The 15,023-nt window shown below is 39.3% G+C and overlaps 1 protein-coding gene across 1 annotated transcript in view; it reads left to right on the forward strand.

The window, feature by feature from the left end:
* nphs1 (NPHS1 adhesion molecule, nephrin) overlaps window positions 1–15,023 on the forward strand; it is a 155,852-nt gene that overhangs the window by 102,118 nt on the left and 38,711 nt on the right. Inside the window, exons 17-19 of the mRNA XM_048261958.1 lie at window positions 2,489–2,633; window positions 12,075–12,247; window positions 12,350–12,490. Of these exons, the coding sequence (XP_048117915.1) occupies window positions 2,489–2,633; window positions 12,075–12,247; window positions 12,350–12,490 (459 nt within the window). The remainder of the gene's footprint in view (window positions 1–2,488; window positions 2,634–12,074; window positions 12,248–12,349; window positions 12,491–15,023) is intronic.

A 15,023-nucleotide genomic window follows, 5' to 3' on the forward strand; every position in this document is an offset into this window, starting at 1 on the left:
ACAAGCTACACGGTAACAAACAGGCTTTAGAGAGTTCACTTAGCTCATGGAGGGGCGGACGATTCCACCCCTCTCGTATCCGTTCACGCAGATAGCCCTTCGCACGGCGGCGCAGCCCAGTCGGTAACGTCAACACAACAGCAGCGTTCAGTCGATCCAGATCCAGTACGCCGGCATCCAGGGTCCCTGGCTTCGATCCGTTTCAGCGGAGCACGTCTTCGTTTCAGCCCTCTCTCCCGTTTCGTCCTGTATCATGAGCTTAAGAGGCTAATCCCACAAACAGTGCACCAATCACCACCACCACCACTGAGCTAAACACACCTGTGGCCCATAAACAATGAACGGCTCGGGGGCCGCCATTTTGGTGTCACACCCTCAGCTTTCCCATAGAGAACTAAATCTCCAGAAACTTGTTCCCCACCTAGTCACCCCGTGACACACGCACACATACAAACACACACACACACACAGGCATGCACACACACATAAGCACATACACACTCACATACTAGTGTGAATTTTGTCAACTATTTTTAATTTAGTCTTAGTCTTGTGACGAAATGTCCTTTTTAGTCTTTGTCATATTTAGTCATTCAAATATCATTTTTGTTAGTCAAGTTTTAGTCTACTAAAAGTCTCGTCGTTTTAGTCAAAAGAAAACTAAAGGTATCTTAGTCTTAGTCAGTTTTAGTCAACACATTTTAGTCTTTTTTTTTATAACAAATTATTTCTGATTACCATTTCAGTCAAATAGTGTTTCACACATCTCAATTATCCAACAATACTGTGTGTCCACAGGGCTACTCGTTTGTTATAATTACTCATTCTGATTTTTTGTCAGTCAGTATGTTTACATGCACAGGTAAGTCGAGCTATAGTTATAGCTCGGCTGGGATTTGGCCATAGACAGTATAAGATTTGACTGGACCACTGTCATATTCGTAGACCATTGTTTCTCAAAGTGTGGTCCGGGGATCACTGGTGGTCTGCAAGCTATCCCAAGTAGTCCGCAAGCAGACATGGTAAAATATAATATAAATGAGTTGTTTGCAATATTGAACCAACTTGTATGTAAAAACAGTTCTGCAACACTGTCTATGTAAGATATGCCAGGTTAAATCGTACAGTATGAATCCACACAATAAGCAAAGTGCAAAGACAATAAGCAAGGTGGTTCAGTGAGTAGGCCTATTGTGTAGACTAATTATAGGCTACTGTTGAAGTAGGTCTAATCTTTTTTTTTTTAGCTAGGGTTAGTTAAGTGGTCCTGAAACTGAAAAAGTTTGAGAAACACTGTCATAGGCCAAAGTATTAATGTTTTACTCCGCCTCGCTAGATGGCGATATGCGTCCAAACACAACACATTCCCCAAACAGACTCTCCATCTTAGCCATAGCTAACTTGCTAGCGAACTTTCCATATTAGCTTACTTGCTAGCAAACTTTGCATCATCAGTCTAACTAGTTAAATAGTTGACATTACATGATGAACATTTTCGTATGGACATTCTGGGGGATGTTAATTTGTATGAGAGAAGCTTCAACTTCTGGGTATGTTAACCTGACAATAGCCAGATGAATGTCGTTCCGCTTAGCTCCGCCTAGCTTCACTCCCATCCATCTGGGACCTCTTTCCATTGAGAGTGATTTCTGCAACCGACTTTATAGTTCAGCCAATCAGGACGCAGGGCGGGAGTTTCATAGATGTGACATAGCGTAGAAGCGACTGTGAGACTGTAATCAGCGTCACGGGTTGGCTTCGATGTGAGTGGTTGAAGTAGCACGTCAATAGATGACGGACAAGTGGCTTATTCAATCATATGCAAGCATTTTTTGATTAGGCCCAGCCTTCTGAAGCAACACTTCAATGGATCGGTTCCAGATGGATGAGTGGAGCTAGGCGGAGCGAAATTATGGGTATGTAGCATTGTGGCATAAAGCTTAGATAGTTATCTTGCTAACTCTGGCAGAAATCTCCAGTGTTGTTGTTCTAGTTTCGTGTTGCAGCCACAGGGTTGCAGCAACAGCACGTAGACTAGCCTACAGGAAAGCTGTTGCGTATGAACTCATTCGGAATATTTTGAAAACATAACAGCTAGATATTCTGTCTTCTCATTTTGTAGACGAAAATGAAGAGAGATTTTATCTTAGTTTTTATTTCATGCAAAACATTTTAGTCTTATTTTCGTCAACAATAATGCATCTTAAGATAGTCTTAGTCAGTGTTTCAGGACATTACTGCCGTCTCGTCATCGTCTCGTCTTAGTCATGAAAAAAAAGGTCGTTGACGAACATATTTCCTCTCGTCTCGTCTGACGAAATTAACACTATCACATCCAAGCATGCACACACATACACACACACACACAGGCATGCACACACACATAAGCACATACACACAGACACACATACAAACACTCACATTCCATAGCATTATCAAATAAGCTGTTCCTTTATTTGATTTTAATTCCCTTTTTCTTACTTTTTAGTTGCAGCAATCAAAGTAGAAATCAAAGTAGTGGTGCAGGAAAAAACACCGCAAGTTCTACGCAGAGGTGAAACTGTGAGTCTGATCTGCTTGTGTGGCAGCAGCAACCCAAAAGCTAATATTACCTGGACTGTAGGCTCTAACAGGTAACAGTCTCAATCCATTCCAATTACATCTATACAAAGACAATTAAGAAATAATAGTACATATGGTGTGGCCAGAATTGATGAATGAACTGTATTGATCACCTATTGATGAATGAACTGTATTGATACACCTATATATACTGTACACCTATCGAGATGGCAACCTGTATTGATACACATATATGATGCTAGAAAATTTGAACAGCCCATAGAGATTTCTGAGGATCTGCATGAATCTGCATGAAAGATATTCAACCAGTCAGATGTACACAATACCCAACTTACAGTAATAGTAGGGTGTACTGTAAACAACAATACTCTACTTCAGCCACACCCCAAGAGAGGAATTACTGAGAATATTTGTGATATTGTAATACACAAACACATTCAGTTTAACAGTCAGTCGTAACAGTAAACCGAACAATTGCACGTTGCCCAATAAATTACCCAAATTCACCTTTACAACAGCGATATGGAATAAACATTTAAAGCATAAAAATATTTTTTTAGACAAGTGCTATTTTTGAGATATGTGCATCCTAGAGGCATTTCTTAGTAAAAGTTGGGAACAGGACTTTTACCAAGAAATTACTAAGAAAAGGTTTTTTTCAGGTAATTAGCATAGGCATAATAATAGATTTTTGTCCTTTTTTTAACAGCCTTTACTTTTGCTTGGGGCCCCCAAATTCCTTGAAACGGCCCTGCAAATCACAAAATAATGGTTGAATATTACTGATGATATTTCATTGTTATTTAAGAAAATGCAGTGCACGTAGGGCATCTTGCTAGTAAAAAATCATCAAACCGCATATTGTGGCGGGTCTGTTATTTAGCCTACTTACTGTAGGCTGCGTAAACCACAGGCCTTTATTTTGGGCAAGCCTGCATTCGAGGCAGGCCTTTTTTTCATAAGGCTTAAAAAAAATGTATGAAGAGTTTGGTTCCAAAACGCGATAAACGGCAATTTTGAACAAATCGAGTTACCGCAAAAACAAGCTCCCCATTTACTCTCTATTCAAAGTTCGATAATAAGTTTTTAACAAAACGCGATATCCGACATGTTTTGCTGCCCTGTTCCTTCCCTTTTTTTCCCAAACAGAGACAAACGCCAATCCTGTTTTTCCGCAAAGCCTGACAGTTCCATTCACCGCGCACCATTCTATGACGCAAACTGTCATTACGGCGCGCTGTCAGTAGACGCCGGTAAACTCTCGCCTTGGACTCGTTTTTTTACTTATACTATATACTAAAACGAATAACTTTGATGGTATTGAGGAGCCAGTGGTCGTGTCGTCTGTGGGAAAGAAGCGGAAGCCGTCAAAAGACAACCACGATAGGGAAGTCAGAAAGAAAATCAGAAACTCAGGCGGTGGTAAAATACCGGCGATTGCTTGTTCTCACAGTGAAGCAAAAAACTTTTGTCATGCTGACAGCTGACGATCTTGTTAAAAACTTCGACACTCTCTACTGTCATACAACGAAGGCTGAACAAGACCAAGCAATTTTACGTCTGATAACAGTAAAACGGGTACAGCGAAGACGTCCCAAGGTGGAAATTGAAGATGCACAGAAGGAGTACTATTTGCTCACTAAGGATCATCCCACGAAGGTTCCTGTCTGCAAGGCAACTTTCTGTGCAGCGTTGGGTGAGTTTGTTTGTTTTATTTGATGACACTAGTTCACTGCCTGTACAAAAATGTAGCCTATTCTAGGAAACGTGTTGCTAAGTGTTGCTCTGATTCGCTCCTGTAGCATGTCAGCATTGTAAAGCAATGACGGAACGAAGAACGAAAATGTTGGAACATTAGCCTACTTTCCAGAAGAAACGGAGGAAAACAATAGACATAAACTACACTTTCAGACATAAACTAACACCCTTACATCTATCAAGAATAGCCTAGTGCTGCATGTCAGAATGCAAAACATTGGTATTTTTTTATCTGGACATAACACTATGATGTGCACATCCACCAATTGCTCGGAGACTGTAAACAGACATTTATATTCCAGTAAACTTGTAAGCGTGTAACATTAGCCTACAGTAAGCTTGTAGGCTACTGTAGGGTGCCATAATAGCCAACATAAAATAACTAGCAAGATAACTGCAACGTTACTGTTACAACCACAGGTTAAAACTTACAAACTCATATAGACCTCAGTCTGTCAGATGAGTGGTGAGAGAGAGAGAGAGACAGACATTCGTGGTTTAGGCCATGGTAGCCTAGACCTAGTGATTTTCCATAATAGTTTTGTTCCTGAATAAATAAGTAAATAAATAACATGCTAAAAGTGAGATATTATGTAAAAAGTTACTCAAGTTGTTGGTTTGTAGGCCAACCCATTTCAGGCTGAAATGGATTTGTGGTTGACTGCCACTGTATATTCTGATGAGCCACTAGCCTATGCTATCTCAGTTTCCCCTTAACAAAGAAATGTTATTTTAACTTTTGTCATTGCAGGTATTGGCAAAGATAGAGTAGCTCGAGTGGCAAGATATTATGCAGAGAATGCTGAACCCAGACCAGAACGTAGGGGTGGTGCTCGCAAAGTTACAGAAAATGAAGAAAAGAAGAAACTTGTGATGGATCACATTCAAACATTCACTTGTAGGCCAAGCCACTATGGCAGAAGAGAAGCACCTGGGCGGAAATACCTTCCCAGTGACCTCAGCGTGAAAAAAATGCACGATTTGTTCAAGCAGCAAAATCATGACGCTGTTACCTACTCTCTCTATTACAGTGTTTTCCGATACAGTTTCAACCTTGCATTTGGACATCCAGCCACCGACGCATGTTCTACATGTGCAAAGTTTCATCTCACAGTAAAGAACCCCAGCTTGCCCGAAGAGGAGAAGCGTACAGCATCAGCATCTTTCATTTTGCATCAAGTGACAATGCAGCATTGACGGTCTGTTTCGACATGATGCAGAATCTGGTACTCCCAAGAACCCCCATTGGTCAGGCGTACTACTCCCGCCAGCTCTACATGTACATCTTTGGTGTTGTTGTCCATGCTGGGAAAGGTAGCAAGCAAAGCAAGGATGACATCCATCTTTACACATGGATGGAACACGAGAACAGAAGAGACAGTAATATGACTGCTTCAGCTCTGAACCATTGTTTTCGGCAGCCATTGAATGTTGCACTTTGCAATGTTCAGAAGTTGAGATTATTCAGTGATTCCTGTTTTGGACAAAACAAAAATGTGAATGTTCTGTCAATGTTGTTTGCTTTAACAAAGCAGAATTTTCCGAATATGATCACTGAATATGTGTTTCCCATCAGGGGACACAGTTTCCTTCCTGTCGACCGCGTTTTCGGGAGGATTGAGCAGCAGATTCGAAAGCACAATACCATCCTCATGCCAGAGGAGTACTATGACATTTTGCGGAACCATGGGCATGTCCATGTCTACGGCCAGGACTGGCAAGCTTATGACGTCAAGAAGGCAACAGAGGTTTTTGTAAAGCCACAGAAGTCATTAAAGCTCAGTGATGCTAGAATGCTCGAATTGAGGAATGTCAAACTTGGATTCAAGACTGTGTACAACAGTGACTTCTGCTATCACTCGGTTTTGAAGCGAGGACAGAACTGGGCAAACTTCAAGCCGAGTCAGCTCCCAAATGTAAGCACAGTGAAGGATGCAAAAAGAAAAGATGTGCTTAAAGGAATTATCCGGAGTAAAATGCACTTTAGATCAATTTACAGATGATTGGGAGTACATACGTTGAGTTGACATCAAAATCATGTAATTCGGATGTGTTTTGAGAAAGTTCGATTTTACCGTTTTTAGTCAAAACTCGTTAGCGTGGAAGTGAGAAGGGCATATTATTTTGCCGCTACAAAACGCTATTTTTATACCTCTTCTACAGTTCCAAACAACATTACACTTACGTGGTAGTGAGTACAGGGTCCCTAAAGCCAAACCGAAGTATCCCGAGGTCTTTATGTGGTCGGATAGAGAGTCCAGAATGAATTTCATCAAGCCAGTACCTTTCCGGAAATGTTGTCATCTTTGCTGCCATCTTTAGGGGAAAGTCCGTAGGAGTCTGAAAAAGGCGGCTAGATGAATGTACTTTTAAAAATTGGTTTAATGGTTAAGTGATGTTGTTCAAGTTTGGGATTTGTCATATGTATAGACAACCTTTCCTTGTTATTTATTCTTATGTCTTTGCTCAATTTCATACAGAAAGTGAGTTTTTGTTGATGAAATGGATTTGTAGCATTTTGGGGGAAAAACGTGTTATGGTTATATTGCATTTTGGAGGAAAAAAATATATTTGTTTAATAAATGTTTAAAATCAAAATATGGATTTGATTTTTTTATGTTATTACAAACTCATCATGATATATTACAGTTTGAAACAGAAAATAACAGTTTTCATACAAACAGTCTTTTGGGAAAGAAAATGCCTTTTTTCTCAATTTAACAATTTTGGATGTATAGCGTTTTGGAACCAAACTCTTCGTATATAAAGCCTGCGCTAACAGTTGTCCTCCTGCCCCCGCTACCACAGCTGTGTGAGTGCGTCCCTGGATAGTATAACTCTTTTGATCCCGTGAGGGAAAATAGTGTGGCATGCTATTGCTCACGCGTTATGTCTCCTTCTTGCAAACTTGACTATAGCTAAACCATTAATGAAAGCAAAGCAACCATACGTCTTCACAAAATAACAACTTGCCAGATATGCCTTCATAGCTTTGGGCTTCATTCAGCATTTTGTTCTTCCACTGGAAATGCTGCCTGCTGCATCCTTTCTGCTTTTTATTGTTTAGAAAACGTTTGAGGTCTTGAGTCAGACTTTTCTACCTCTGGATTCAAGATATTTGTCACATACATTAATACAAAGCGATACATGCAGTGAAATGCTTAGTCCTCTTAATAACGCCAGAATGATCCTTCAAGGTTAAATCTTTGGTTATGGGAATGTTCTTTGAACCATGTTTAAAATCAGCAGAGAAAAATCGTAGCCTACTAAGCAGACACTGAGTATTAGGGGTTTGCACGCCGTGTCACCAGATCAGGACGTCGCATATTGGAGATACTCGCCGCATTAGAAAGCATTTGGCACTGAATAAATCCCTAACATCGTCAAAGAAAATGGTTAATTATTGCCGTGCTTTAGGTTGCACTAGTGTTAATTTCGTCAGACGAGATGAGAGGAAATATGTTCGTCAACGACCTTTTTTTTCATGACTAAGACGAGACGATGACGAGACGTCAGTAATGTCCTGAAACACTGACTAAGACTATCTTAAGATGCATTATTGTTGACGAAAAAAGACGAGACTAAATTGTTTTGCATGAAATAAAACTAAGATAAAATCTCCCTTCATGTTTGTCTACAAAATGAGAAGACAGAATATCTAGCTGTTACGTTTTCAAAATATTCCGAATGAGTTCATACGCAACAGCTTTCCTGTAGGCTAGTCTACGTGCTGCTGCTGCAACCCTGTGGCTGCAACACGAAACTACATGGAACAAGAACACTGGAGATTTCTGCCAGAGTTAGCAAGCTAACTACCTAAGCTTTATGCCACTGCTACATACCCAGAAGTTGACGCTTCTCTCATACAAATTAACATCCCCCAGAATGTCCATACGAAAATGTTCAGCATGTAATGTCAACTATTCATCTAGTTAGACTGATGATGCAAAGTTTGCTAGCAAGTAAGCTAAAATAGAAAGTTCGCTAGCAAGTTAGCTATGGCTAAGATGGAGAGTCTGTTTGGGGAATGTGTTGTGTTTGGGCGCATATCGCCATCTAGCGAGGCGGAGTAAAACATTAATACATTGGCCTACGACAGTGTTTCTCAAACTATTTCAGTTTCAGGACCACTTAACTAACCCTAGCAAAAAAAAAAAAAAAAAGATTAGACCTACTTCAACAGTAGCCTATAATTAGTCTATAGGCCTACTCACTGAACCACCTTGCTTATTGTCTTTGCACTTTGCTTATTGTGTCAGAGGATTCATTCTGTATGATTTAAACTGGCATATCTTACATAGACAGTGTTGCAGAACTGTTTGGATTTAACTACAAGTTATTTGGCAAACAACTCATCTATATTATATTTTACCACGCCTGCTCAAGGGACCACTTGGTGATCCCGGACCACACTTTGAGAATCACTGGTCTACGAATATGACAGTGGTCCAGTCAAATCTTTTACTGTCTATGGTCAAATCCCAGCCGAGCTATAACTGTAGCTCGACTTACCTGTGCATGTAAACATACGGACTGACAAAAGATCAGAATGAGTAATTATAACAGACGAGTAGCCCTGTGGACACACAATATTGTTGGAAAATTGAGATGTGTGAAACACTATTTGACTCAAATGGCAATCAGAAATAATTTGTTTTAAAAAAAAAAGACTAAAATGTGTTGACTAAAACTGACTAAGACTAAGATACCTTTAGTTTTCTTTTGACTAAAACTAGACTAAAATGACGAGACTTTTAGTCGACTAAAACTTGACTAACAAAAATGATATTTGAATGACTAAATATGACAAAGACTAAAAAGGACATTTCGTCACAAGACTAAGACTATGACTAAATTAAAAATAGGTGACAAAATTAACACTAGGTTGCACCAATAGGTTAGACAGACAAAAACATCTGGAGTAGGTATCGACTTCCAAAAGTTATTAAAAATCAATAACAATTCAAAAGGAAAATAATGCTAGAAGTTATCAGAGGAAGGGGGGAGCTTGTGGTTGGACTTGGTACTGCATCTCCCTCACCCAACTCACATGGATCTGCGCTGCCAACAAACCGCAATTTCTCGAAATATCGCGCCTTTTCTTATGGTCCAAGTCCTGCCTTTGCATCTTGGACGTGTTTCTTGGACTTTTCTGTTGTTTAGACATGGTTATAATCACTTAAGTATCCAAAGTGCATAATACTCCATTGTTGTTCATTCAGTTCTTTATGCTTCCAACATGGCCATGCAGCTGGGTTACCGCCCAGGGGGTCGTTTCTAGAAAGCATCGTTTGCTAACTTGCGTCGCAACCTTGGTAGTTGGCTCCATCGTTCTTGGATTTGGTGTTTCTAGAAAGGGTAGTTCGAACTCTCAATCGCAAACAAGGACGCAAAGTTTGGTAGTTTGAACTACTGCCCCTAGGCAGTCGCACTTGTGTCGTTCCTTGGTAGTTCCTGTTGGTGTCCGGAGCGCCTAACCAAAAATCACAACCGGCTAACCAAAAATTGCGAAGTGGATATTTATCTCGTGACTCAATGATTGATCTATCCTGTAGCTTAAATTTTGATTAAGACACTGACTCCCCTACTTGGTTCATTCTTGCTATTTATGTTAATTCAAGTATTGCCTTGCTTTTAGTATTATAATCTTCACAGGCCCTTACAACAGTAGTGATAAATGGTGTAGTGGCTAAAGCAGATGACTTATTATCCCAACGTTGTAGGTTCAATTTTCTTATGTTGTGAGATTGTCCTCTTGCTTCTCGCTACCTGCAGGTGAACTAGTGTGACATGTAGATTCAATTGTTTTTGACTGATGTCTAGTACCTATGGTCTCTCGATGTAGAGTAACTATATACATAAATATGTATGGTCAAAACCTATTGTTGTGTCTCGTAGGCCTACTCTTACTCAGAGATGAAAAGAAGAGATAGGATCCGAACTCCGGCCGAGCGCGTAGTGCACTGACGCGCTGCCCTTAAGCCACGAGACAATTGATACCCAGACATTCGACCAGGCTATACATTTTTTCCAACATAGATATTTAACACAAATAATGGCACATAGGCTATTGGTCGGCTTCAGTAAAATGTTTTATATACTTGCAATTAATAGGTTTAGGTTTTTGCAGATGACAATGACAATGCCAGCATTAATCACTCGGTTTAAAGGTGCCATGTGTAAGAATTGAGGTAAGAATATCCAAAAAAAGAGCTACACACATCAAAAGAATGAGAAGAAATAAGGGTGATGATGTCATTAAAAAAATGACAAGGTATAGTGCTGCAGAGATATCAACCTGAATTAGCATGCTAAATTACTAGTCACAGCCCGACAGGTGTCATAATACCAGTTTCGGCCATGGGAGGCGGTATGCGGGCAACATAACCGCCAGCCAAACTGCAATACACGTTTCTTGGTTGTTACTCTAGGGTAGACCAACTCACTTTCTGGAGGTATACTGCCCCCATCTTTTATGGAATGTGGAGTATGAATTGATTTTTGGCGGACATTACACATGGCACCTTTAAATGAGAAAAATGTCAACATAGGCTGTGGCAGAGAATTTCTAGGGGGTGGGGTATTACACGTTGCCACTGTTTCCACCAATGATATCTATCGCTGCATCATCAACAACGTTGTTGGAACTATAGTGTTCGAACGTCGGAGGTAGCGAATTGCGACACAGGTACGATGCTTTCTGGAAACAGGTGTAACAATGTTGTTGTTTGGTCGCAAGTTGCGTCGTACCATGGTGGTTGAGCAACGTCATTGCTAACTTTTCTAGAAATGACCCCAGAACGTGACGTCCGGACAAACCCCTAATGATTTGATTTGGAAGATATCAGCCTACGATACGAGAGAGACAAAGTGCATATATTAAATCTAATAGTCATTCATTCATTATTAATATTTATCCTGCTCTTTGTGTGTTACCGTTTATGCTTACCTCATGCCAGCGATAGCGAAACCATTTTCAATGGGCATATCCCGTCATCTTATTGTTCAAAACACCAGCAAGAAAAGGCTAAACTGTTTCAACCATATTTTTTTAAAAATCAAAACAATAATAAATGCGGCAGCTGACTTTCAATGATTAGACTATACAAAAATTAAACCTTAATTAATCCTTCAGGGAAGTACCTTAAACGTGATTTTATGGTTTTGACAAAAATAAGGATTAAAACCTCATGGGAACCTCTTTTTTTTACCTTTAACTAACATCAGTTAAAGGATAAAAAAATGTATCCTTAATATAACCATCAGGGAACATTCCCAAAAGGTTCCCTGACAGTTGCATAAAACTATACCTTTAGAGAATGTTCTGGGAACATCAGTTAAAGGATAAAAAATGTATCCTTAATATAACCATCAGGGAACGTTCCCAAAAGGTTCCCTGACAGTTGCACAAAAACAGCTGTAAGAGGAGGTTCCGGGAACATTCTCCAATGCTACACAAACACAATTATTTTTATGTGACCTTCAGGGAACTTTTAGGGAACATTCCTGGAACATCGGGTGTTTGATGTCCAACTTTAAGATAACTCAATTCACATGTGTTACAGTATGTCATCTCAGCATTCCTGAGATGAAATATGATTTAAGAGTGTGTTCATGAGAGGACCAGGTGGGGGTGATGCATGCTAGATCACCAATTTCTTGGAAACTTGAGAATAGTCTTTTAATGTATACTAACATTCTCTTTTTACATCTTCTCTGTTGTTTAATCATAGGCTAAGTGGGGTGGAAACAGATAGCAAAGAAGCAGAGTATGGTGGTGTGTCCTTTAGAAGTACTCTGTCCTTCTCTCTCACCTCTCAGCACCACCAGCAGAGGGTCACCTGCAATGCTTTCAGCAAACTGCTCTCTGGGGGAGTCAGCTCTTCCTATACACTCAATGTGCTTTGTGAGTGAATATGTTTGTGTTTAATCTCTAACCCCTTGCCCAAGAAAATTACTTTGGTATGATATGATTTTTTTGTAAATCTTTCCCCTTCTTCTTTTCTAGTTCCCCCTGAGTTCAGCTCTGACCAGCCCAAAGAGGTGAAGGCTGTAGAAAATGATGAAGTCAATCTTCCTCTGATGGTGTCTGCCAATCCAAAAGAAATAACATGTGACTGGATCTATCATGGAAGAAAGCTAGATAAAGGTGACATATTGAACTAGAAATGCAATTCCAAGGAATTACCAGTGCATGAAAATGCAAAAGTTGTGATGTAAAATATCATGTATAGTTAAAATAGATAATACAGAGATAGTTACTACGGTGATGCTAGGATATATATGGTGGTTGCATAGCTTAATAAAAGTTGATAGTTTAAAAGTAGACTGTTTAAAAGTTAAACATATAGTTTAAAAGTTGTTGATAGACAGCTAGTTTAATAGATTGATAGTTTACAAGTAGACTGTTTAAAAGTTGAATGGAGATAGTTTAAAAGTTGTTGATAGACAGCTAGTTTAATGATAGTTTAAAAGTAGACCGTTTAAAAGTTGAAGGTAAATAGTTTAAAAGTTGTTGACAGACTGGAAGTTTAATGAATGTTGATATTCACTTAGTTTAACCCTCTATACCCCAATAGAATGTTACAACAATGCCTCTGATTCCTGGAAGTTCCAGGAAAAAAAGGCAATTTCAGTAATATTTTAAATAATGAAAAATAACTTAAAAAGTAAGGCAAAGTGTCAAATGCAAGTTACATTCATATTAAAGGTCAGAAACTGCTTTTTTAAATTATATATAATTCATTGCCAATTATGTATTCACAATTTCCATAGACTGCCATTGATCTGAATGAAATGATAGAAATTGTGATATGATGACAACTAAAAGACTAAAAGAGAAGCTTTTCAATCTTAAAATATCATCTAAAAATATATGATAGACCAACTTAAGTATTACATTGCAAAAAATATGAAACTGTTGAGTAGTTCAGGGGTTAATATTTTTTTTATCTAGTCTGCAAAGAGCAGCAGATGGAATTTTGTCATTTTCATTTAGCGACTACCATTTCACAACATTACAGCAGTTAGAATAGGCCAATATTATTAGTGATAAGAGACCATTACATTGATACAACACAATAAAATAATAGTAATATAAATACTACTACTACTACTGCAATTACTACTACTACTACTACTACTAAAATAATAATAATAATAATAATAATAATAATAATAATAAAGGTATTGTTATTATAATAAACCTCATTATCTATTTATATATATATATTTATTATTATAACAGTATTATATTAATTAGACCGAAGCAACACAAACCTAACAGATTACATTTCATTAACTATTCAATAAACTATAACATACCATGAAATTCATGAAAACATGGTGGCATTTTGCACAATGGCGCAGAACAAGTTGAGCAGCCAAAAGAAGTTTCAATGCACCGCCCACTATTGGTGCGGCGCCCTGCTCTAATGCAGCTTACACATCCCTTTTTCCTGCCCTCAAAGCGCACAAGTGAGTGGCCTTCTTTTAAATTCCTACTCACTACAAAGTCGATACCCAGGGTATTGATGCCCTGGACACCCTCGGCTTCCTGCCAAAAAATCATCACATAGGGCATGCACAATTTTAAGTTTGAAGGCTTTCAGGCCCCAGGTTTTCCTGCCCTTAGGAAGTGGCCTGAGCTGAAGCTGCCACACAATATCTGCATTTATAATTGCTATGTCAAACAGTCCCCAGAACAGGTACTTCCACCATTTCTTTCCAGTTCGCCCAACATTGTAGTAGCTTCGAAACTGGTCTAGATGGTCAACCCCTCCCATTTTCCTGTTGTAATCAAGGACCGCTTCTGGGCAAGAGATTAGATTAGCATTAAACTTGGATCTTTGCTTCATTTGGTCTCTGCCTGCATGATTGCTTGAAACTATATACACATCCCTTTTGTCCATCCACCTCAATACCATCATCCCATCCCTTCCCACTTTTCTGCTCTCCCCTATCATTAATTTTGGTTCCGTGATTTGCGTTGGAAAGCCTTTGGAGGTCTTTCTGATGGTGCCACAATAGTAGGTGTTATGATCAAGCAAGTCTCTCACCAAGGGAATGGAAGAAAAAAAATTATCTGCATAGACATGATAGTGCTTGTCCAAATATCCTCTAAGCAGATGCATAACTACTCGGTAGGCCAAACCTTTTCCCTGTACGTCATCTTTTCCCGTGTAAACATTGAAGGCGAGACAATAACCTGTCAAAGAGTCACAAAGGCACCATAACTTTATGCCCCATTTCACTGGTTTTTTCGGCATATATTGTTTCCAACGCAGTCTCCCATCAAATTTAATCATCGCTTCGTCCACAGACAGCGCAGACCAGGGCACAAGCAGTTTTGGGAAATTTTCTTGTAGCACTTGTATAAATGGCCTAACTTTTGCCAGCTTATCTGTATCCTCTCCTTGTGAACTGCACTGAAAAAATTGGCAAATTAATTCAAAACGGTTGCGAGATATCCGGTCAGCGATATATGGCACTCGGACACATGGATCAGAGCTCCAGAAGTCAGCGAGGCAGGGTAAACGATGGATACCCATGAGGATATTGAAACCAATGAAGGCCCTAATCTCCTCCTCTGTTGTATCATACCACGTGGCGGGGGGATTGCTGGATGCAGCATACATATTTGTAAACTGCACTAGATTTGAGATGAATAACACCCCAACCAT

The sequence above is a fragment of the Alosa alosa genome, chromosome 13, assembly GCF_017589495.1.
Source record: "Alosa alosa isolate M-15738 ecotype Scorff River chromosome 13, AALO_Geno_1.1, whole genome shotgun sequence".
Lineage (NCBI taxonomy): Eukaryota > Metazoa > Chordata > Actinopteri > Clupeiformes > Clupeidae > Alosa > Alosa alosa.